General features: G+C 21.5%; 8 protein-coding genes across 8 annotated transcripts in view; 3 read left to right on the top strand and 5 right to left on the bottom strand.

Annotated features, from left to right (window-relative positions):
• Positions 1 to 8,100, top strand: part of PF3D7_1435300 (glutamate synthase [NADH], putative) — a gene marked incomplete at both ends in the record, with an annotated part of 9,321 nt that extends 1,221 nt beyond the window's left edge. Inside the window, one exon of the mRNA XM_001348472.1 lies at positions 1 to 8,100. This exon is cut by the window's left edge and continues 1,221 nt beyond it. Within this exon, the coding sequence (XP_001348508.1) occupies positions 1 to 8,100 (8,100 nt within the window).
• A 966-nt stretch (positions 8,101 to 9,066) lies between these two features.
• Positions 9,067 to 10,618, bottom strand: PF3D7_1435200 (conserved protein, unknown function; the record flags this gene model as incomplete). Its single annotated transcript, XM_001348471.1, has 4 exons — positions 9,067 to 9,798; positions 9,955 to 10,136; positions 10,309 to 10,384; positions 10,529 to 10,618. The coding sequence occupies 4 exons, from the start codon at positions 10,616 to 10,618 to the stop codon at positions 9,067 to 9,069; spliced, it is 1,080 nt and encodes a 359-aa protein (XP_001348507.1).
• A 2,362-nt stretch (positions 10,619 to 12,980) lies between these two features.
• On the top strand, positions 12,981 to 14,060 carry PF3D7_1435100 (ribonuclease H2 subunit B, putative; the record flags this gene model as incomplete). Its single annotated transcript, XM_001348470.1, has 1 exon — positions 12,981 to 14,060. One exon carries the CDS (start codon positions 12,981 to 12,983, stop codon positions 14,058 to 14,060), a length of 1,080 nt encoding a protein of 359 aa, XP_001348506.1.
• Positions 14,061 to 14,685: 625 nt separating this feature from the next.
• PF3D7_1435000 (cytochrome c oxidase assembly protein COX15, putative) lies at positions 14,686 to 15,978 on the bottom strand (the record flags this gene model as incomplete). Its single annotated transcript, XM_001348469.1, has 1 exon — positions 14,686 to 15,978. One exon carries the CDS (start codon positions 15,976 to 15,978, stop codon positions 14,686 to 14,688), a length of 1,293 nt encoding a protein of 430 aa, XP_001348505.1.
• A 926-nt stretch (positions 15,979 to 16,904) lies between these two features.
• On the bottom strand, positions 16,905 to 18,264 carry PF3D7_1434900 (conserved Plasmodium protein, unknown function; the record flags this gene model as incomplete). Its single annotated transcript, XM_001348468.1, has 4 exons — positions 16,905 to 16,982; positions 17,073 to 17,308; positions 17,446 to 17,575; positions 17,725 to 18,264. 4 exons carry the CDS (start codon positions 18,262 to 18,264, stop codon positions 16,905 to 16,907), a joined length of 984 nt encoding a protein of 327 aa, XP_001348504.1.
• Positions 18,265 to 19,103: 839 nt separating this feature from the next.
• On the bottom strand, positions 19,104 to 19,862 carry PF3D7_1434800 (mitochondrial acidic protein MAM33, putative; the record flags this gene model as incomplete). Its single annotated transcript, XM_001348467.1, has 1 exon — positions 19,104 to 19,862. One exon carries the CDS (start codon positions 19,860 to 19,862, stop codon positions 19,104 to 19,106), a length of 759 nt encoding a protein of 252 aa, XP_001348503.1.
• Positions 19,863 to 22,254: 2,392 nt separating this feature from the next.
• On the top strand, positions 22,255 to 22,743 carry PF3D7_1434700 (mitochondrial import inner membrane translocase subunit TIM17, putative; the record flags this gene model as incomplete). Its single annotated transcript, XM_001348466.1, has 1 exon — positions 22,255 to 22,743. One exon carries the CDS (start codon positions 22,255 to 22,257, stop codon positions 22,741 to 22,743), a length of 489 nt encoding a protein of 162 aa, XP_001348502.1.
• Positions 22,744 to 23,802: 1,059 nt separating this feature from the next.
• Positions 23,803 to 25,689, bottom strand: PF3D7_1434600 (methionine aminopeptidase 2; the record flags this gene model as incomplete). Its single annotated transcript, XM_001348465.1, has 1 exon — positions 23,803 to 25,689. The coding sequence occupies one exon, from the start codon at positions 25,687 to 25,689 to the stop codon at positions 23,803 to 23,805; it is 1,887 nt and encodes a 628-aa protein (XP_001348501.1).
• Between the last annotated feature and the right edge of the window lie 812 nt (positions 25,690 to 26,501).

Here is a 26,501-nt window from a genome sequence, read left to right as displayed (position 1 = left end):
TTGAAAGAAAAAAATAATAAAGCTTTTAGAAAGTCTATGAAAAATCAAATTAAACATGGAGAATCACAAAAAACCAAAGGCGCTATTAGTTATCCATCTGATTCTTCTATATTTGATAATGCAATCGATTTTCTTACTATGACAGGTAGGGAAATTGAACATGCAGTCATGATGTTAATGCCTAGAGCATATCAAAAAGATCCAAATATAAGTCCATTAGAAAAAGCTTTTTATGAATATCATACCTGTATTATGGAACCATGGGATGGACCGGCTTTAATTATATTTACAGATGGATATAAAGTAGGTGCATCATTAGATAGAAATGGGTTAAGGCCAGCAAGATATAGTATTACTAATTATGGATTGTTTGTTTTATCTAGCGAAACCGGAGTAGTAGATTTATCATATGACAAAATTGTTCATAAGGGTTCGGTTTATCCTGGTAAAGTTGTTTTAGTAGATTTTAAGGAAAAAAAATTTTTAAGACATGAAGAAGTATTGAGTAAGTTTTTAAGAGAAAGACCATATAAAAAATGGATAGATCATTATTCTATACATATGGATAACATAATTAGGCCAGTAACAAATATGGAGAATATTCGTATGAATGCATATAAGTATGGTGCTATATTGAATAAAGACAATTATTATCATAACAATAATACAAATATAAACAACAGCAACAACAATAATAATAATAATATGATTAAAAGTAATAGTAATGCTCTTAGTATTAATAATAATAAAACATGTTTAAATGATATAGATTATTATGACGAATCATTAATTAAAAAATTAAAAGCATTTGGATATACATATGATGCTTTTAATATGATCATATCACCAATGGTTAAACATGCAGCTGATGGATTAGGTTCAATGGGGAATGATACAGCCTTTCCATTTTTAAGTTATTTGCATCGTAATTTATTATATTATTTTCAGCAAACATTTGCACAAGTCACCAATCCAGCTATAGATCCTATTAGAGAAGAGAATATTATGTCTCTAATGAGTAATCTAGGAAAAGAAGGAGATTTGTTACAATATAGTCATGTTAATTGTCATCGTATATTTATAAATGGACCTATATTAAATGAAGCTTTATATAATATGTTACTTCAATTACCTGATTTTCCACATATTATAATTGATATGACGATAGATTTGGATAAACTACAATCCATGATGATTAATGTAAATAGTAATTTTTCACCTAATAAAGATGGTGACCCTAGTCAAAACATTCACAACAATATTGTTAGTAATAAGAATTCGGAAGATCCTTCAAAATTGGATGTGTGTAAAACAAAACAAGCAAAAGAGGAACATACTAAGAAAAAGCATATATCATCTAAATATTTAATTAAATTTATTGATAGCGTTAATTCTAAAGCTGAAAATGCTATTAAAAAAGGATGTCAATTAATCATTTTATCACATAATAATGTTAATGAAAAGAGAGTGCCCATATTTTCTATATTAATTGTAGGTGCATTACATAAATATTTATTAAGTAAAAATTTAAGAACAAAATGTTCATTGATTGTTAAAGCTGGAGACTGTTTTGAGATTCATCATTTGGCTGTTCTTTTATCTTTTGGTGCTGATTGTATTTATCCATATATTTTATATGAGAGTTTACAGTTCATCAAATTTGCTGATAATGAAGCAAGGCTAAGTAATAACCAGATGATAAGTAATTATAGACATGCAGCTAATTATGGTATATTAAAAATAATGTCTAAAAATGGAATATCTACATTACCAAGTTATAAAGGTTGTGGTTTAATGCAACCCTTGGGAATATCAGATGAAATATTAAAAAAATGTTTTATAAATGTATGTGATTCAATAATTGGTGGAGTGACTTTTGAATTTGTTGAAAAAGAAATATTAAATATATTTTATCTTGCATATCCAAAGAGAATCTTAACACTAAATTTAAAAGATGCAAATGAAGAATTAGATGATTATGGTGAATATCATTTTAGAAATATAGGGAAATCTCAAATACATATGAATCATCCTGAAACTATTAGTTTATTACAAAAAGCTACAAGAAGTGGTAATAAAGATACTTATAAAAAATATTCTGAATTACAAAATGAATTGATTAATCATTGTGAAATTAGAGGACAGTTGGAAATTAATTATAAAAAATGTCCATCATATAATAAAATAAAAAAGAAACATGAACCAATTAATATTCATTTAGTAGAACCAGTAAATAAAATATTATTAAGATTCTGTACCGGGGCTATGTCCTTTGGATCTTTGTCAGAAGAAGCACATACTACTGTAGCTACTGCCATGAATAGTATGGGTTTAAAATCAAATACCGGAGAAGGAGGAGAAGCAGAAGAAAGAATAAAAACAGCCAATAACGAAATAAATACAAATTCTGCCGTAAAACAAATTGCTTCAGCCCGATTTGGTGTTACTGCATATAGTTTAGTAAATGCACAAGAATTGCAAATAAAAGTAGCACAAGGATCCAAACCAGGAGAAGGTGGAGAATTACCAGGTTATAAAGTAAGTTCTAAAATAGCTTCTATTCGTAGAAGTACTCCAGGAGTTGGTTTAATATCTCCTCCACCACATCATGATATGTATTCTATTGAAGACGTAGGTCAATTGGTATATGATTTGAAAAATATAAATAAAGAAGCAAAAATATCAGTGAAACTTGTATCAAAGTTAGGTATTGGTGTTATAACATCAGGGGTGGTTAAAGGAAATTGCGAACAAATTTTAATAAGTGGAACATCGGGTGGTACAGGTGCTTCTAAATGGACTTCAATTAAGCATGCAGGTTTACCATGGGAAATTGGTTTAGCAGAAGCTCATCAAACGTTATGTAAATCGAAACTACGAAAAAGAGTTATTTTACAAATTGATGGGCAACTAAAAACTGGAAGAGATGTGATTTTAGGAGCATTATTAGGTGCTGAATCATTTAGTTTTTCTACTCAACCATTAATATCATTAGGTTGTATTATGATGAGGAAATGTCATTTGAATATTTGTCCTGTTGGTATATGTACACAAGATCCTGAATTAAGGAAAAAATTTGCTGGAAAACCTGAATATATTGTTAATTTCTTTTTTATGTTAGCTGAAGAAGTTCGAGAATACTTGGCTAGTATGGGATTCCGAAAATTTTCTCAAATTATAGGTAGATCTGATTTGTTAAAAAAAAAAGATCATTTGAAATATGATGAGAAAAGGAAACTCTTGGATTTTTCGAAACTGTTATTTCCTGGATGGAAATATTATGCAGAGGATGAAATGAAAGATGATCAGAATAAAAGATATAAAAATATATCAAATAAAAAAAAGAAATATAATACAAATTCTTTGTACTCTGCTTCAAAGCATAAAAAAAAAAATACCAAAGCTGGTCTACATTCGATTAAAAAAAAAATGAAGAATAGAAAACAGGTCCTAATAAATGAAAGTTTTAATACTATTAAAAAGTATAAAATTAATTCCAAACAAGCGGATACTATAGAAAGGGTTAATGGACAAAATGAATATTTCATAAATGTAGAATGTGATGAAGCAGATGCGGAAAATGAAAGTGATCAGAACGACAATAATGAGGAAGAAGAAACGGATAAGAGTGATGTAGAGGAAAATATTGATAATGATGAAAATGAAGATATGGATCAAATTGATGATATAGATGAAGAAGATGACGAATATTATAATGATGGTAGTGATGATAGTGATGATAGTGATGATAGTGATGGTAATGATGATAGTGATGATAATGATGATGATATAGATGATTTAGATGATGTAGATGATGTAGATGATTTAGATGATGTAGATGATTTAGATGATGTAGATGATTTAGATGATTTAGATGATGTAGATGATATAGATGATGTAGATGATGTACATAATGCAGATAATGTAAATTGCCGAAAAGATAATCATACTGACCATGATTATGATGATAATAACAATGTTAAGGATGAATATCCAAATAATAATGACAAGAAAGGACAAAACAGTAGAGAGAAGAGAAACAAAAAAAAAAGTATGAATAGGAACATAATATATAAATATCAATATAAAGAAAAGGGTTCTTATAATATAAATAAGAAGAACCATAATAATAATAATATTAATAAAAAGAATACTAAGAAAATAAAGAAAAAAATTCATTTAAAAAAGAAAAAAGTAAAACCAATTCCTATATTTTGTTGTGAAACTCAAAATCATAAATTATCTGATGTTATTGATAGAGAATTAATCAGGAGATCAAAGATTGCCTTATTAAATTGTACACCTGTGAATATTAAAATGCCTATTAAAAATACAGATAGAGCGGTTGGAGCTATGTTAAGTTATCATATAATACAAAAATATGGAGAAGAAGGATTACCAATTGATACGATAAATGTGAAATTTCGAGGTACAGGTGGATTATCATTTGGTGTATTTTTAACGAGTGGAGTAAATTTTGAATTAGAAGGAGATGCAAATGATTTTGTAGGTAAAGGTTTATCAGGTGGTATCATATCAGTACATTTTCCAAAGAACGCTTTATTTATAAACGAATGTCAAAAAAATGTTATAGCTGGAAATTCTGTTTTATATGGAGCTACAAAAGGAAGAGCATTTTTTGCTGGAAGAGCAGGTGAAAGATTTGCTGTTCGAAATTCAGGAGCAATTGCTGTTGTAGAAGGTGTTGGTAGTCATGGTTGTGAATATATGACAAAAGGTATAGTAGTAGTGTTAGGTGAAATTGGTTGTAATTTTGCTGCTGGTATGAGTGGAGGTATAGCATATGTATTAGATATAAATGAGAAAAATGTAAATCATCAAATGGTTGATTTGAAAGTTTGTAAAACTATGGATGAAAAAATGACTTTAGAAAAATTATTACATGAACATTATGAAAGAACTAATTCATATACAGCCAAAATGTTATTACAAAATTTTGATGAAAATTTACAACGTTTTACTAAAATTATACCTAGAGATATTAAAAGAGTTTTAACCGAAGCTTGTATTGAATTTGTTAAAACAGGTAATGAAGAAGCAGCTGCTATTTTAGATGATTGGGCTTCCTTATTAAAAAGTGTAGATCAACCAGAACATATGTATAAAAAAGCTATGCAATTCTTTACAACTATTACTGATGATATATCAGGATTATCCAAATCTTTAGCATTAAGAAGTGTAGATGGATTAATTATTTATGATATATTACAAGAACAACGTAGTCGAAATTTATTAAGTATAAAAAATTCGTCCAATGATTTTAATAGTTTAAATAATGAAGAACAAAATATTAAGAAAAAAAAATTTTTCGATTTTGAAAGTTTTATACATAATCTAGAATTGTGCAGAAGTAATAATAGAAAATGGAGACGATTCTCTGAAATCCCTTTCAAATGTAATGCATTTTCAGATTTTAAAAATACCTTTCCTGAAAAATTAGATGATAAATCAAAAGAAATGATAAAAAAATATATTCTTAATGAACAATATTTATTAGATTTACATTTGAAATCATTAAATTCAAATAAATTTATTGAAAAATTGATTATTAGAGAAACAGATGATTATATTCATATGGATCAAAAACAACTAAGTCCAAATATATACACCTTAAAAAAATATTTATATCCATCGGATAATTATGATGTTTCTAATATTTCCAATTCTATGACAGCCTATAATAAAATTAATGGGGTACACTTAATGAACAAGCAAAATGAAAATAAGCAAAATGCAGAAGTGCCTAATTCCTATGATTTTTCTGGGTATACATTGGGTGCAAGAAGAAAAACGGCTGATATGGTAAATATTCAAAAGGATGATGAAAATGACATACGTATTGCAAATAATACGAAAAGTATAAGTAATACAAATGATATGAACAATGTAAGCAATATGAACAATATGAACAATGTAAACAATGTAAACAATGTAAACAATGTAAACAATGTAAGCAATATGAACAATATGAACAATATGAACAATATGAACAATATAAACAATATGAACAATATAAACAATATGAATAATATAAATAAAGATGATAATAATAATATTAATGGTGATGATACAAACAACACCGTCATTTCTGAAGTTACCAATACTACGTATGCTAACAAATCATCAAATTATTCACAATCGCAATATGCTAAAACAAGTGGTGATGGTAAAATAAAGAAATATAGTGTAGACACCGAAATTAGTGATATGACTAGGGTTTCATCAGATTATGGAAATGCTTCAAGCATCAGTTCTACGAAACCTTTTTTAGTTGCTAATCCAAATAAAGTTACAGGATTTAAAGAATATGAAAGATTATCTCATCCACTTAAAGATATTAGTAGTAGAGTATTAGATTATTCCGAAATTATTGTACCCATAAACGTTAAAAGTAAACTACATAATCAATTATTAAAAACACAAGCTTCTAGATGTGTTGATTGTGGTACCCCAACTTGTCATTATCCTAATTCGAGTGGTGGTGGCTGTCCCTTAGGTAATAGAATTTTTGATTGGAACAATTTAGTATATGAAAATGAATGGAAGAAAGCACTAGAACGTTTATTAGATACCAATAATTTCCCAGAAATTACCGGTCGTGTTTGTCCAGCACCTTGTGAAGATGCATGTGTTTTAAGTATAAATGAGAAGGCTGTATCAATAAAATTTATTGAATTATCTATTATTGAATATGGATTCATAAAAAAATGGATACAACCAATGATACCAATTAGTCGTACTGGAAAAAAAGTGGCAATTGTGGGTTCAGGACCAGCGGGATTAACTGCAGCACAACAATTAAACAAAGCTGGGCATGAAGTAACTGTTTTTGAAAAGGATGAATATTTTGGAGGATTATTAATGAATGGAATACCAAATGTACGTTTAGATAAAAAAATTCTAGAGAGAAGATTAATATTAATGAAAAAAGAAGGAATTTTAATGAAAAATAATGTAAATGTAGGTGTAGATATAACATTATCTGATTTAGTAAAAGAATATGATGCTATACTTTTAGCTACTGGTTATAAAATTCCTAGAAAGTTAGATATTCCAGGTGCTAATTTAAATAATATTTATTTTGCTATGGATTTCTTAACATCATGTCAAATATCATTAACAAAATCAGATATGACAGATGATAATTATATAGATGTATCTGAAAAACATGTTATCATATTAGGTGGAGGAAAAACAGCAGTAGATTGCATCAGTTTAGCTATTCGTATGGGTGCGTCTAGTGTGTTACAATTTACACGACAAGAAATTCTTCCTATGAATACATCAGAATATTGGTGGCCAGGATTAAAAAATATTTTCAAAGTTGAATATTCACATGAGGAAGCTATCATTATACAAGGTAGAGATCCAAGAGAATTTTGTGTGAGGAGTTTGGAATTCATTCCATCTAATAAAGACCCTAAAAGAGTTTCTGGAATTAGAGCTATAAGAGTAAAATTAAAAAAAAACTTAAAAAGTGAAATGAAACAAAATAATAAAATGTTATATAATAATTATATGGATAATCATCGTAATAATTCATCCAAAATAGATTTAAAGAAACATCTATCTAAAACAAATAAATTAAAAAGTATTAAAAGTATTTCAAAAGGCCCAACTCAAGAAACAACAACAGCAAGTTCTTATTCTTCTTCATCTCCTGCAGAAAATGATATTATTCAGAATTACCAAATAATAAAGGATCATAATGAATATTTTGATATACCATTTACTGAAAGAATTTATAAAGCTGATGTAGTCATTTTAGCATTGGGATTTTCAAAAACAGATGATTCCATATGGGAAAATGATAATATAAAAATTGAACTTAATAATTATAATTGCATAAAAACAAACAATAGAATTTATCAAACTAATCATAAAAATATATTTGCATGTGGAGATTGTAGAATAGGACCTAGTACAGTAGTACAAGCAATTGCCGAAGGAAGAGATGTAGCTTCTAAAATAGATGAATATTTAACTAATTCGGTATCTATACTTCCTCCATGTAATACTTATTATTATTATCCTAAGAATTATAAGAATGTTCCCTTTGGTTCTTCTAACTGGGGATAATATAATCAACATTAAACATAAACATAAACATAAACATAAACATAAACATAAATATATAAATATATATATAAATATATATATATATATATATATATTTGTTTATTCATTCATTTATCTGTGTAAAATATCTTATATAATTTATATTGAATAATTCAAACAATTTTTTTACCTTATAAATTCCAAAAAAGGAAAATCTTTTTTGAACATATATGCATATAACCAAAAACGTGTAAACCTATATACATATATTACTTTTCATTTTTATATACTTATTAATGTGTTATATTATCAACTTTGTAATATTTATTTTATAATTCAATCAACATATACAAAAAAAAACAAAAAGAATTTGAAGTCGTACAATATCTATTATATGATTAAAATTTCATGCTACCATCTATTTTGTAGAAAAATAAAATAAAATAAATAAATAAAAATATATATATTTCAATTAATTTCTTGTAAAAATATAAACACATATTTGATTTTGTTGTTCATAATTCGGTAAAAAGAAAATAATTTATACAAAATTTTGCTTTCTTATAAGTTATATATTCTTTTATAATTTTTATATTATAACTATCTATATATGTAATAACAATGTATTTGAAAAATGTTGATATATAATTAACTCATGTATAATAATAGTTACGAAAAAATAAAATGAAAACAAATTAAAATTAAATAAAAATAAACAAAAAGAAAAAGAAAACAACTACTTTATCTTCCTTTTTTTTCTTTTTTTAAATATAATTTAATGGATAAATTAAGAAAATAGAAATATAATTAACACAATATGGAAATTAAAAGAAAAATATATATATATATATATATATATATATATATATATATATATGTATATATATTTTTTTCTTGTTGTATTTAGAAAGAATAGAACAATATTTATATAAATCATAATTCCAAATATGATCTCCACATTTATGACAATTCATACACACATATTTCTTATTTTACTAGGGTTCTATTTAAATATATATTTCTTTTTGATATATTTGTGTCTTTATTTTTTAAATGAGGTAACCCTAAACTGTCTTTTGTACTCATAGATGACAAGTTGGTATATCCTTTTTTATTTATTTTTTTCTTTAAGTTAGATACTTGTGATTGAAATCTATTTTCATGTTCATTTAATAATTCTTGGATGATCAATTTTTTTTTGTTATTGTATTTTATTGGGTCTACATTTTCTATTAAGAAGGATCCATCTTTTTGAGGAATAATCATTTGAGGATAATTGGACTTTGTATATTTATAAATATTTTTACACTCTTGTTTAATTATTTTTTCTTGGTCTTCTCTGATATTTGTAATTTCATCATTTAATTTATCAATATAGCTATCTCTTGATTCAGATTTTTTCTTTTTTTCTTCTTTATCTTTTTCGTTGCTTAATATATTATTTTGTAATTGATTAACAAGAATATCATCTTTAGTATTTGATTCGTGAGTAGACGCATATATATTTGAATTATTCTTATTAGATATATTATATGGATGGTTTTTATTTTGCTTAAATGTTTTCATATATCTATTAAGATTATTTGTTATATTATTATTAGTATCCATGTTATAATTATTATTATCTTTTTCTATTATGTCATTTAGTGATACTGATGGTTCTTCAAAGGGATTTTCATTATATCCTATATTTCCATTTTTTTTCATTACTTCATCATTCTGAAAATATAAATATATATATATATATATATATATATATATAATTATTTCATAATCAAAATAATTATATTATATATATTTCTTTAATATGTTATAAAAAAAAAAAATAAACATTATTATATATTTTATTTATTAATCAATATATCATATATATACCTCATTTTTCTTTTTCCTTTTTATATATTTTTTCCATTCCATTTCTGTTATCCCAATTTTTTCTGCAACGTTAGCACATAATATATCTTCAGGATTTAATATTTTATAATTCCCTATCCACATTTTAGCTTTTCTTTTGTTAGGATAATAAACAAAAGTTCCATGCACAGATGTCCCATCAACTAGAAAAAAAAATATATATATATATATATATATATATATATATATTTATATACATAATATTTTCATATATAATATTATCTTATATAATTTTATGCAAATAGAGGAATAAATATTCTTTTATCATTATATACTTTTTTTTTTCAAATTTTTCTTTTTAGATGATATATTTACTTGTGTTGTTATTATTTAATGCTTCAGTCATCATTTTATGAGGAAAATCCGGGTCTTCCAACATTTCAGGATCTCCCTAAGTAAGGAAAACATAATATATATATATATATATATATATATATTTATGTGTTTACCCCTGTTTATATTTAAATTAATACATTTATTTCTTAATTTTTTTTTTTTTTTTTGTTTATATTTATTTAATATCCTATGTCTATACCTCATATATAGTTCGGTAGTCCCCTATTTTTGTACTTAACTCATGTAACATGAGCGGCTTTTTTTTTTGTTCGCTTGTTATGTTTCCCATGTTATAAATTCCCTACAGGAAATATCTCTATATTATATTAAATCTTACTTAAAAATATATAATAAATATATTTTTTTATTTGAACAAAATTTAAAAGACACAAACAAACATATATTATAAATATAAAATATTTTCCTTATGTGTAAAGTATATTGTTATAATATAATTTTTTTTGTTTAATTTTAAAATATAGTAACATTACAATTAAAATAACAAAAAATAAAAAGTCAAAAAGAAAAGAAGAAAGAAAACAATAAAATCAGACAAAAAAAAAAAAAATAAAACAAATAAATAAATAAATAAATAAAAATAATAAAATGAATGTGTAATTCAAGAATATCTATATATTTTTCCACAAATCATGACCATATCAAAAATATATAAAATTAAAGCCCTCAATAATATATATATATATATAAATAAATAAATAAATATATATATATATATATATATATGTATAAGTTCTCTTATATATTAAATGTATTTTATTTTGTCTATATGTTAAATGATCATCTACTTATATACATAAAAAGAGCTATACAACCTTCTTATATAATGTTGATAGTGTTTTTATGCCTTGAAGTAATTTATCATTTTGTGAACTTACTTCAAACACTTATTTGTGTGCAGAACATATTTATATAATTTTACCATTTCAAATATATGTATAATACATCATATTATCCTCATTTCCAAATTGTTATTTTTCATATAAAGATTAATAAATAAAAACCTTTTTAACGTTATTATTATATGATCATACTGTGCATGTTAATGCAAATTTTATGTGTGTGCGGTTTTATGAGATTAAGATAAGATCCAAAGTGTATAGATTTATATATAATCATTCAATATAAAAAATACATATATATATATACATATATATGTATGTATTTTTATATACATTGTACTGATTTCTTTTTTATATTTAATAATATCTACTAAAAACACCATATATAATAAAAAAAATTTATACAGTTACATAAGTATTAAAAAGAAGACATTTTTAACATTACCTGTACAATACATGTAATATTCAACCTTTTTTTTTTTTTTTTTTTTTTTAAATGTTACAATTTTTCCTGCACCGTTCATAATTTTTTTATTCTTATATAAAACAAAAAAAATTTGAACAATAATAATATTGTGTCTTATATTAATAGATGATTATTGTATATGCTTATTTTATTTAAGGTATGAATAATAAAAAAAAAAAATAGAGTATGACAGAATAATTTTATTGTTGAATTGTCATCTTAACGATAGAATGATTTATAAATTTAAATAATAAGAATTTATGTATATATCAAAAGTTCATATGAAAACAACAAATTTTTTCAACAAAACATGATTCTTTATTTATTTCTTCTTAAGTATCTTTCTCAATTTAAAATGAATTTTATAAGAAACTCCTTTTGTTATAAAGAAAATTATATATACACATAAAATATATTATATATATATATATATATATATATATATATATATATTTTTTTACATATTGTACATAATATAAAACTTACATTATATGTGGTTTATATATTTTTTAACATAAATAACTTACCTATGTGTAATTCTAAACTTATTATACTTTAATATAACTAACCCTTTGCATGTAAATATAAAAATAAATTCTATTTATTTGATTATATTTTAAAAAATTAAAAAGGAACATAATTATGTTTTTTTACACTCTTATTTTATACAAATGAATGAAAATATATAATATATATGTATATTTATTAGAATTCAAAAAGAGACATGTGTTCTAAAATTTACAATTAGTAAAATATGTCCCCTATGTTATTTATACGTCTTTTTTTTTTTATTTTTATTTTTTTTTTTTTATTAATATATTTCTTATTCGTTATCTTTTCCGTTAAGTTTTTTTTTAAGGGATAAATATATTTGTGACTCTCCTATGGTTTGTTATATTTCATATACGTTTTTATAATTAATTTCTTAATTAACTTTTCATTATAAATATAAATATATATTTTATACAAGTACATGCTTTTATATGTACACAATACAATTTATTCATATATATATTATATATATATATATATATATATATATTAGATTCGTACCTCCTAATGTTCACATGAATATATATAATACACATATATATTTTTTTTAAGATGTATGGCAAAATTCTTATGATATTATATAAAAAATAAAAAAGCATCATATAAATAATGGCTTTAAAAAAAAAAAAAAAAGAAAACAAGATATTAACTAAATAATTATTTTTTATAACAAATAATATACATAAATAATATAATAGCATATTATATATATATATATATATATATATATATATATTTCTTGTTTTATAATATAAAGGAGGAAATATATTAAAATGAATGATGATAAAAATGTGTTTTTATTTCACCTGTTTTGCTCAAGCGTAAGTGAAATAAATAAAAAAACGGATGGCAAAGTTACTATTAAAAATTATTTTTTTATAAAATTACCAAGTATATCAGAACCTTCAAAAACTGTACTTTATCATTATAATGAGGAAACAAATGAATTATTTTTATTAGAAAGAAATTATTATAATCCCAAAATTGAAACAATACGTTATGAAAGTGAAAAAATTAATAAAAATTATATATCATTATTTGTAAATAATTATACTATAGAAAATGATTGTGGATATTATTGCTATCCAATAGATGCCTTATTTGTATTTATATCGATAATATATAATAATTATACACATAATACTTATACAAGCTTAGAAGATTATTTAATATTTATTATAAAAGATAATATAAAATTGAGAAAAGATGTAACAAAAAATTTGTTATTAATTTTAAAAAATAATGTAAATAATATAAAGGAAAGATTGAAATATGTATGTGATGAATTACATGAAAATAATATTTATTATTACAAACCTAACATTAACAAAGTACGTAAATTTTATAATTTAAAATGTATTATCTTATTCAATTATATAATAGAAAATAAAATTGTATTCCCAGACTATTCCCAATGTATAGAACGAGACCTATTAGACAAATATAAATCATATCAAAATAATGGTAATAATAATTATATTTCTAGTACAAATTTTATCTATACATTAATGAAAGAAAATAAACCACAAATACATAAATATAATGAATACAAAAAATATGTAGATAATTATTTAATAGAATTTAATAAGAAACATTATAAATTCAATGCACATAATTTAAGAACATTCGTTTGGCAAATTATCAAAGGATTTATATGCATATCCCTTTGCGAACAAATTACACCTCAAGATATATCTGATAAATTAAAAAAAATGAAAGAAGAAGAAACTAATAAAAAAATAATACAACAAAATGAAACATTCGCAAAAGGTAAAAAACATACGTTACAACAAACCCCAAGAAACCAACTCATGATAGATTCATTTTTTAAAAAGAAAGTCAAGCTGAAATGATAATGAATAAATAAATAAATAAATAATTATATATATATATATATATGTGTAGCTGCAAATCGAATAAACATATAATTATAATAGTTATATATTGTAATATATGAGAAAATAAAAAAATAAAATTTTTTATATTCTTTTTAATAATTTGTTTCATAAATAAAAAAATGTATAAAAATATAAATTCCAATTTTTTTTTTTTTTTTTTTTTTTTTTTCTTTTTAATTCTTGAATTTTTTAATCTTTATAATAAAACTATTTATGAATGAAATATCATATCATACTAAAGTTAAAAAAAAATATAAAAAAATTCTTAAATTTTTAATTAATTTTTATATAGAAAAATGAATATATAAATATATATTAAAAAAAATATATATATATATATATATATATATATATATATATATTTGTATATATTCAAATGTATTGACAAAATAGGAATAGTGGAATGTTAAAAATTAAGGCTTTATAAGAAAAATAAAAATAGAAATATATTTCAAATGAAAATAGAACAATAAAAAAGTAAATATATAAAAAAGCATACTTAAAAATATAATATATATATATATATATATATATTTTTGTGTGAACATAAATATATATTAATGTAATTATTCTCAAGTGATTATTTAAATGTTCTTTTTATCAAATGTAGGAGGGTTGATAAAATACAGAAACCTCCAAATTGATGGACAAGAGCTACGTGGATAGGTACATGATGAACCAAGACATGTATACCTGTTATCAATTGAGTGGTTGTAATAAGTGGTAATAATGAAAAGAGTCTTTTTGTCTTTTTACTTAAAGCTAATGATTTGGAATAGTAATATAATAAGAAACTGTTTAAAACAATTAAATAGCCAAGCATTCGATGATTAAATTGTACTATTGCAGTATTTTCAAATAATTGAGAATATTTTTTCTTTTTACTTTTAATAAAATTCATAACATCATCAGGAACAAATTTATCTATCATTTTTGGCCATGTATTATATGCATAACCTGCATCATTACCAGCAACAAATCCACCATACATAATATTAGATAAAACCAAAAGTGTAAAAGCAAATATTCCAAATTTCATATTTTTTGTTACATTTCTTTTTTCATACATTTCATGCATTAATTCATTTCTTAAAAATTCTGGCCAAGTAGGTATTTGACTTTTTGCAAAAAGTTTTCTCATTTTTCCTAGTTCAATTAATGTTAAAGAATTAAGAAAAATATAACTATACATTGCTGATGCACAAAAAAGATGAAAAACCAATCTATATGGAGACACTCTTGGTGTTTTATTTTCTGTTGTAGGTTTATCAAATCCACTTTTTACCATCCACCAACCTACTACACCTTGAAATCCACCTAATAGGAATACTAATGATAACTTTTTTATCATATTTTTTTTTAAAGCATTTTTATATAAAAAAAAACTAGCACCACTTAAAAAAAATAAACCAATAGCACGTCCAAATGTTCTATGTAACCATTCATTAAAAAATATTTTCTTATATTCATCTAATGTCATATTATAATGTACCTCCTTATATTCAGGTGTATTTTTATATTTATCAAATTCTTTAATCCATGCTTCTTCATTTCTTGGGTATTTTATACCACGAAATTTCCAATGAGTTATCGATAAACCACTCTCTGTTAATCTTGTATATCCACCTATACTTATCATCCCTAATATTAATAAACTACATGTACTTAACCACATACCAACCTTTAATTCATATCCCTCTTTAACATAGTTCATACATTTTTCTGCCTTCCTTATAACGTAAGATTCCTCCGATCTACTTAATTTGTTAAAGGTATTGAACCTTCTTTTATCTATATAGATTAACCTTTTCTTATACCCATGCTTTAATATATTACCTACAAATATATTAGGAAAAATCTTATTAAATCCCATAACAAAGAGGATTTTAACAATACACCCCAAGAAAAAAAAAATAAAATGAATAATAAAATGTGTAAGAATATATATAAGAATATATACATATATTATATATAAATAGTTATATATTACATACAATTGGTGTGCACATATATATATATATATATATATATATATATATTTATACATATATTTTTTTTTTTAAAGAAAATTTTATCAATAATACTATTCCTTTTCAATATAACAATATGTATACTTCTTTACTAGCAAAATATACTTTCAAAAAAAAAAAAAAAAAAAAAGTTAATATTAGAAATACACATTTTGAAAATCTACAATTTTAAAATATTTATCATATCATTAAGCAAATAAATGTATCATATAATTAAATATTACATATTAACTTATTTTTATTTCTTTAATTTATTCTTTTATCTTTTTATGTTTTTTTTTAATTTTTTATACATGTGTACTTTTTTTTATTGTATTCAACCGATACCATAGTATTTATGAACACCATATGTTATATATTTTAAATTATAAAACATTTCTTCATTTCCCCAAAAAAAAAAAAAAAAAAAAAATTAAAAAAAAAATTATATATTTATATTACATAAATATATATATATATATATTTGAAACAGTTTATATAATTGGTTTTTAAATATTATGCATATATACAAAAAAAAAAAAAAAAAAAAATACTACTACTACGAATAATAACAATAATAATAATAATATATATATATATATTTATAATAAATATATTTCGTTAAATATATAAAATATCATTTGTGATTGTAAACATAAACATATTTTTACAAATTATATCATTGAAAATATGATAAAGTAAATAATCTATCAACCACATATCACATATATTATTTTGGATATCAAAGTTAAAGATTTCTATATTTGCTTCTCTCACATTTTGTAACCTACTAGGATATGTATATATTTTTTGAATTCTCTAATTTGTATATATTATTCAACGTTTTTATCTTAATATTTTGTTTAATCTAAAAAGTAAAAAAGTACAATAATAGAAATGCATATAATCAAACATAAATGTAAATAGTAATGTATTTTTATGTTTTATAATATTTTACCTCATCATTACAATTTTGTAAACAATTCAAAACTTCTTTATTATATGAACATTTCCCATTGTCTAATACATCATAAACCATATTTTCCTTTATACAAGATGTTAAATATTTATTATCATTTTTTATTATGTAATCTTTTATATAATCCAACTCTTTTGGGAAATCAACAAAATTATCATGAAACATATTATCCTGTGCTATTAAATTGGGGCGTTTATAATTTTTTTTATTTTTAGCTGCATAAAAATATTAAAAAGAATAAACAAATAAATAAATGAATAAAATAGTATATAATATGTAAAATAAAAATAAAAAGAATAAAAATACGAATACGAATAAAAATAAAAATAAAAATACGAATTTTATATTTTACATTTAATAAGAGTTCTTGCGTGTTTTAATGCCATATCCTTATAATCAAATTTTAAGGTAAACATGGAATTATTCTTTAAGAAGGAACGGTTCAACTTAAGTAGATGAATTGGATAACAATGATAAGTTCCCTAAAAATAATAAAATATACATACATACATATATATATATATATATATATTATTAATCAAATACGAGTTAATAACACAAATATATATAAACATTTCATTTATGTTCTTTATTTTATTGTTATCCTTTTAAGTATTTTATTTTCCCTTACATTTTCCAATAAAATGTAGACATAATTTTCACCAATAAATTTTAGAAACTTTCCTTTTCCTTCAGGCGCTATAACTTCACATATATCATCCAATATTTCTGATATTGCATTGTCTTGTTTATTTAATAAATTCGTTTTTTTTTTTCTTTGATTATAATAAGATTTAACAGGTTTTTCAGTCCTCCTTTCTTCCATTCCCTCTAATGAACTTTCGTCCCTACCATAACATTTAACTCTAGGTATATCATCAACACATTTTGAACTTTCCAAAACGATATCATTTAAATGGTTAGAAATATTTTTTTCCTTATGAAATACCTTTGAGTTCTGTAATTTTTCTAAATTTTCACACCCTCTTAATTTCGAAGAAACACCATAATCATAAATTGTTCCAAACTTTTTTTCATTTCGAGCAGGGTGTTTATTGAATACTATTCCGTGATCTTCATCACAATATTTTATTACAGCATTAACCATATCATGCTTACCACACAACTTCAAATAGTTTACAAGAACATCCTTTTTATTTATATTTTCCATAACGACAAAAATATATGATATATATAATACTTTCTCTGTTGTTGTTGTAAAATATGTCTATTTATAAATTCTTTTTAGTACCAATAAAATAAAATCATAAAATAATGAACTTAAATAGAACCAAAAAATTTTTCCAGAAAAAAAAAAAACCAAAAGAAAACAAAAAATTACATACATATATTTATATATATATATATATATATATTATCATTAAAATATACATACAAGACAATATTATATGAAATTCACAAATTGTGGAAATTTTCTTAATTAAAATGATACATTTCTTTTTAAAAAAAAAAAAAAAAATAAATAAATAAAATAATATTAGCTATTTTTTTTTATAGCTATTTACGTAGCAATTTTACATGACCGGTTCATAAAAAAAAAAAATAAAAAATAATAAAATAAAAATGTGCAAATATGCACATAATTTTTAAGAAAGATAAAGCTAGTTGTTTAAATATTTATTATAATCTTATTAACATTTAAAATGTTTATGATTTAAATTCCATATTATATATGGAGAGAAAAAAACACAAATTAATAATACATACATATATATATATATATATATATATATATATATATATATATATATATATGTACAATATGTTCATAATTTAATAAAAACATGTAGTTTATTTATTTATATTATTAAATTATATTTCATTATATAATCTTTAAAAGGTCTCCTAATTAAATTTATAAATTTTTAATAAATTAATCAAATACCCATTTTATATATATATGAATATATTTTTTTTTCTTAATTTTGTTTAAAGGATTAAAAAAAAAAAAAAGAAAAGAAAAGAAAAGAAAATACATATATTTACATATTAAGCTTCAATAAAATTTGAAATATTTTGTAACCATGACATATATTCTCTTTGTTCCTTGTCTATACTGCAGGAATCAATGAAATCACATAATTCTGAATCTACTCCTAAATTAGCTAACCATTCATCAAGAGATGTTTGTAGAGAATCATCTAAGTCTTCAAATTCGGGTCCATTATAAGCTGATACAGAATTTTTTCCTTCTTCATTCTTATAGTATTTTACATTTCCTATCATATATCTAAATTTTTCATCATTTTGTAAAGTTGTACAATAAAATGTTATACCTCCGTTTTGATTTGGTTTTTCAACAGTTACAGAAAAATCTGTCATTTCGGCTTGAGCTTCATTTTCTCCTTCTGCTTGAAATGGAGAAACAAGTTGAAAGTCAATAATAATTTTCATTCCATCAACATTTTTGGTTAATACCATATTTACATCTCCTTCTTGTTCTTCAAATTTCCATCCTGAAGTTTGTAAAAACTTCTTTATATTATCTGGAGCTTCGTAATTGGACTTTTCATGTTGTACTTCAGCTTTTACAACTTCCGATAATTTTTGTGCTTCACTCGAAGAAAAGCTCCTCTTGTTAATTGTGTTGAAATTTTTGTCAACTCTCTGTACACATTTTCCATACTTTGTAAAGTTAGAAACCTTTCTACTATTTAAATTAGCTACCTTATTAAAGGAATTGTTCAAATACTTGGTAAAAATTTTACCCTTGGAAGAATTTAAAGTGTTTCTTAAAAGAGAATTCATTTTTTCTTTATTTTACACAAAGTAGGATTTAAGTAAAATTAAATTATCTCTATATAAATATATATATATTCAAATGTGTTATTGTATTTTTTAAAAAATATTTTTTTATTTTAAATCCTGTTATACAATTATATATATATATATAAACAGTACACAAATTGTAAATAAAAAAAAAAAATATATATATATATATATATATAATGTGAAAATAAAATAAATTAGTATAAATATATATATTATATAGTTTTAGAGTCCAAAAATTATTAAATATAATATCTTCAATATAAATGTAAGAATTTATAAATATTTATATAAAATATATTTATTTATTTATATTACAGTGTAATATTGAACTATGTAATAAAATTTTAAATGTGTTCACAATGAACTTTTTCTTTATAAAGAAAAATGTTATTATATAACATAAAATATATATTATTTTGAATAGCAAATTTTTTTTTCTTCTATTTTATTAAAAAAATATTTCATATATATTTTATGCATAATAATGAAAATATAAATGTATATTATATATCATATAAAGATAAATATATTGTAGTACAGGAGCATAAATATATACTTATATTATTTCTTAATTAATATTATATAAAATAATGTATTATATATATATATATATATATATATATTGCATATATCCTACAATGTTTATTTTTTATATGTTATAATTTTCAGCCTTTAAATTATTATTACATAAATATGTTAAATTGATGGCGAAAATAACTAAATGCTTCTACATTTAAAAATAACATTTTTTTTTTATAACTTTTGGTTTATTTAATTAAAAATGTTACATAAGAAATGAGAGAAAATACTATTATTTATAATATTTAATTTATTTAATATTTATTATAATTATTAAAAGATATGTATTAACCACAAAAAAAGTACAGTTATAATAATATATATGTGTTATGATTTAAGATAAGGACGTATTTTATTTTATATACACTTAAATATATATATATATATAAACATATACATATATAATAAATTTATTATATAAGGTGTATATATTTATATATAGGTAAAATTATTATACCCACAGGAATTTAATATAAATATTTTGATCATAATATTTAATTTACGCCATATTATTATGAGTGACATCAGAAAGTATATATTATATTATAAATATTGTAAATAATATATATATATATATATAATATATTTCATATATAGATATATTATATTATATGATCTATAGTTAAATTGTAAATGAATCAAAATAATATAAAAATATTTATATGTGAGAAAAAAAAAAAAAAAAAAAAAGAATAAGGATTTTTTTTTTTTATATATATAATGTTGAAGTTTTATCTATTTATATCATACTAATTTTATTGAGGAAATGTAAATTATGTTATATTTTATTTGTGAAAACTTTTTTTTTTTTTTTTTTTTTATAAAATATAAAAAAAGAGTTATGATTATAAAGTTAAAAATATATATATATATATATATATATTTATTTAATAACAAAATGTTATTTATATAATATAATATTATAACATTTTTTTAAAGAAAAAAAATTAAATAAAGAATAAAAAGGTGTATACCGTTTGTTATATAATATATATTTTTTTTCAATTAAATAATTAATGAGTATATAATATTATCTATGTTTACATATATTTTATTTTTTTGCTTAAAATGTGAAAAAATAGAAGGAAAATTGTAGTTGAAAGAAAAAGCATTTATTGTATTATATAATGTTTATATGATTAATTTTCTTTATATTTCAAACAATACTTTTATATGTGTACTTTTTTTTTTTTTTATATATATAGTAATATACATAAGTGTAACATTTCCAAAATGATCATTTTAGAAAATATGAGCTTTGGTACTCATTTTACAAAAACTGAAATTTATATAAATAAATAAATAAAAAGAAAAAAATAAAAAAAAAGAGAAAAGGGAAAAATATATATATATATATATATATATATATATAGATCTTGATATATAGAAATTTATATTTTAAGATCAACATTTTTCCCTCCCCCTACTTTTTTTTTCTTTTTTTGTGTAGAATTAAAATTTTGATTAGGCTTACTCAGTATTATAGTTATATGCATTATAATATATTAATATATAAGAAAAAGTGAACAAAGATAATTCCATACCGTATATAATTCATAAGAGTAACATAATTGAAGATATAAATATATAAATAAATAAATATATATATATATATATATATATATATATATATATATATATATATATATTTATATATGTGTATACGTATAATTATATATTTATATATGTTATAATAAAAAATATAAGTACAGTATTAACACTACTTATATTTTTTTTTTAAGACAGTTATATTTATTGATATGTTTTAAAAAAAAAAAAAAAAAAAAATATGCTACAAGAAAGAGATTTAGCAAGAGAACCATGCCCCGATAGAATAATTGAAGACATGGGTGGGGCATTTGGTATGGGTTGTATAGGTGGATATATTTGGCATTTTTTGAAAGGTGCTCGAAATAGTCCGAAGGGTGATGTATTAAGTGGTGCTTTATATAGTAGTCGTATGAGAGCTCCTATATTGGGTGGGAATTTTGCTGTATGGGGAGGAACATTTAGTTGTTTTGATTGTGCTTTTCAATATATGAGAAAAAAAGAAGATCATTGGAATGCTATAGGAAGTGGATTTTGTACAGGAGGTGTTTTAGCAATGAGAGGAGGATGGAGATCAGCTTCAAGAAATGCTATTGTAGGTGGTGTATTATTAGCTATAATAGAAATCGTTTCGATTGTTTTAACACGTAAAACTACTCCAACACCTAGACAACAATTTCAACAACAAATGGAATTAGAAAAAAGAATGGCAACAAAAAATAATAGATAATAAAATATTAGACAATATATATAACAATGTGAATTTTTTTTTTTTTTTTTTTTAATTAAGTTTTTAATTTTAGCCCATCAATAATTATGATTATATTATTATATATATATATATATATATATATATATATATATATATATGTGTATGTATGTACGGAATGTTTTTCCCATATTAATATTTCCCTCATACATATACAAAAAAAATGAAATAAAATAAAATGAATAAATAAATATATTAAGGTAAGATATATACATTTTTATGTGTATATAAAAGAATATTTATATTTCTGTTTCAGCTCCTTATTTTCTACTTCTTACTTTTTCTACTTAAGCTTTTTATTTTTTATTTTTTATTTTTTACCTTTTACTTTTTATTTATTTTTTTTTTTTTTTTTTTTTTTACTTTACACTTTTAATTTTTAAATAACCTCTTTCATTACATTTCTATGTTAATTTATTATATTTGTTTTTATTTTAAATTGTAAAATCTATAATAATTTGTATTATATTTATTGGTATCTATTTATAATATAAATTTATTTCCCCCTATCTCATTTTACATATATTCTTTTTATATATTCATAATTTTCTCTTTTAATTTCTTTTTCTTTTTTTGTCATATAATAACTTTTTGAATAACATCATTTTAAGAATAAAAATATATAAAAACAAATAAATATAAATAATATATATATATATATATAATATTTTTGTGTATTGACAATAATTTATTGTTGCCCTTAAATAAACATGGAACATAATAATTAATGATAATTCCCTAAGTTGTTATACAAATAAATATAACTGGAATAGGATATAAAATTTCATATATTAATTAAAAGGTATATATGTTCAACAAATAATTTTCCAAAAAAAAAAATAAAAAAAATAAAAAAAAAATAAAAATAAAAAATAAAAATAAAAAATAAAAATAAAAAATAATATATATATATATATATAATATACATATAAATATATATATACACAAGTGTAACATCTTATTGTGTTCATTTAAGTAAAATAAAATACATATATACATATATACATATACACATTTATGTTAAAAGTCGGGACCACGAGATAGTACCTCTTTACAGGTTGGTCTTAATAATATGGTGTGTTCCATTTGAGATGTGAAAGAATTTTTTATATCACATAAGGGTGGATATGGTTCAACAATATTTAGATCTATTAAAGTTTTAAGAGCCATGAAATGTCTAGTTTGTCCTAAATCATCTAGCCATCTATTACAGAAAGGTAGAGTATCAAAATTATCATTAATAACTTTAAGTAAAGTTTTGGCTGAATTTAATCTTATGGGTACAAATTGTTTTTCTGGATTTCTCATATAATGTGAACATTCATTTTCATGATTTACATATCCTTTACCAGTTGATGCAAAAGTTTCTATTGCAAACAATTCTCCTTCTTCCATAATTTCATTTTTTTCTTTTTGTCTAACTATGGGTACACATTTACCACCATGTATAATATATTTATTAATTGAATGTCCTCTTAAATTACTTATGGCTTTAATAGGATATATTTTTTGATTTAACTCGATTTCATAAGATTCAATTGCTTCTTGAATGGCTTCTCCAATATCACACATTCTAGCATCTATACCAGCTTCTTTAATTCCTGTATTTGTACCATCTTGTGTTGCTTTTATTAAATTATCATATTTTTCATTAAATGCTATTGTAAAAGCACAATCAATTATATAACCATTCACATGAACACCAAAATCTAATTTACAAACATCATCATACTTTAAAACAGTTTCATCTCCATAATTTGGTGTATAGTGTGCAGCACAATGATTTAAAGAACATCCAGTAGGAAATCCCCAACCACATTTTAATTTTTCAGCAAGTATTAATTCTTTTGTTTTCCTTTCTGTTTCTTGTGCTATATCAATCATTTTCTTTCCAGGTTTTATAAAAGCTTGCATGTGTTTTCGAACTTGTCTATGACATTCAGCAGCTTTTCTTAAATCTTCATAATAATCAATACTTAATTTTTCTCTTTCTTTTTTTTCGACTAAAGATTGTCCACTTAAATTATAATTATTATATTCTAAAATTTCCCCAACTGGATATTTCCCATCTTTTCCATATATCATATCTATAGGGATACATGGGGGATTCGTCTGATATGTTTTTTCTAGTTGAGGCCAATTCTTTAACAATCGAATAGAGCTATTATCTTGTTCTTCTAACACATGTTCTTTTAATATTATCTTCTTTTTAATTTCTTTAATTTCTTCTTTATCAAAATGGATTCTATTATTACCACTATTATTATTATTATTATTATTGTTGTTATTTGTTTCTATAGCGCCGTTTAATAACTTATTGTCGTTTTGGTTGTTTTCTCCCTTTTCATTTTTTATATCATTTTTAAATTCATTTAATATTAAGTCTAATTTATCAACTTTTTTCTTGTTCTTGGAGTTTTTTTTATTTGATGTACTATTTTTATTATTATTATTATTATTATTATTATTGTTATTATTGTTATTATTATTATTTTTGTTGTTGTTGTTGTTCTTCGTCTTCTTGTTCGATTGGTTGGACTGGTTCGATTTATTATTCTTTATATTGCTTTTATTTTCAGCCTCTTTATTTTTACTATCATTATTAAGAGTTTCTTCTCCTTGTACATTTATTCTAACATTATTATCTTCTCTTTTGTTATCAATATTTAAATTATTAACAACTTTAACATCTTTTATCCCTTCATCATTTCCATTCAACACCATATTAACATGGTTACTACTAGTAGTAGTAGCAATTTCATCATTTACATCTCCGTTTTTCACATTCTGTTCATTCTTTATATTTTTTATACTACTTAAATTGTTCACATTGTTTATATTTGTGCTTGTTTTTTTCTTGGAATTATTGTTTTTTTTAACACTACCTTTATTGTTGTTCTTATTCATTTTAAAAAAAAAAAAAATAAAATAAAATATTTCAATATATATATATATATATTATATATATATAATATTTATATAATATATATTTTTTGTTATTACTTTCTTTTATTTATATATATTACAAATCTATAAAAAAGAAGTAATTATTTGTACGCTCTTTTTTTTTAATATCCTCTTATATATATATATATATATATAAAAGTATTTTTTCTTTTTGTTACATTTTTATAATATAACACTTTAATGTTATATATTATCTATAAATAAAAATAAATAAATAAATATAAAACAAATAAAAGATAAATATTATTATTACTTAATATATATATATGTATATATAATTTTTGTTTTTCTTTTTATAAAAAAATTATTAAAATGCTCAAGTTTTTAATCTTTTTTATTTTTTTTTTTATTCTTTTAATTTTTTTTTATTCTTATTTTTTTATAATTCTTTTTTTTTATTTTTTTTATATTTGTATATAATAAAATACATCTATCATATGCATAAATTTATTCATATTATATATATATTATATATATATATATATATTATAATATATTATTTTATATATATAATATATATAGAAAGCTATTTTATATAATGTATAAATATATAAATCTATATTTTATTATATATATATAATATATGTGGGTAATATGTTAATATGTAATAACATTACATATATATATATATATATATATATATTTATATATCATATATAATAATTGACCTACTACAACATTGTATAGCCTTTTAATTTATTATCTATAAAATAAATATTTATTTCTTATGTTTGTAATTTTTTCTTTTTTCT

This window comes from Plasmodium falciparum, assembly GCF_000002765.6.
Source record: "Plasmodium falciparum 3D7 genome assembly, chromosome: 14".
NCBI classification, from domain to species: domain Eukaryota; phylum Apicomplexa; class Aconoidasida; order Haemosporida; family Plasmodiidae; genus Plasmodium; species Plasmodium falciparum.
The sequence above is the reverse complement of the archived record's forward strand: the minus strand, read 5'-3'. Positions and strand labels throughout refer to the sequence as shown.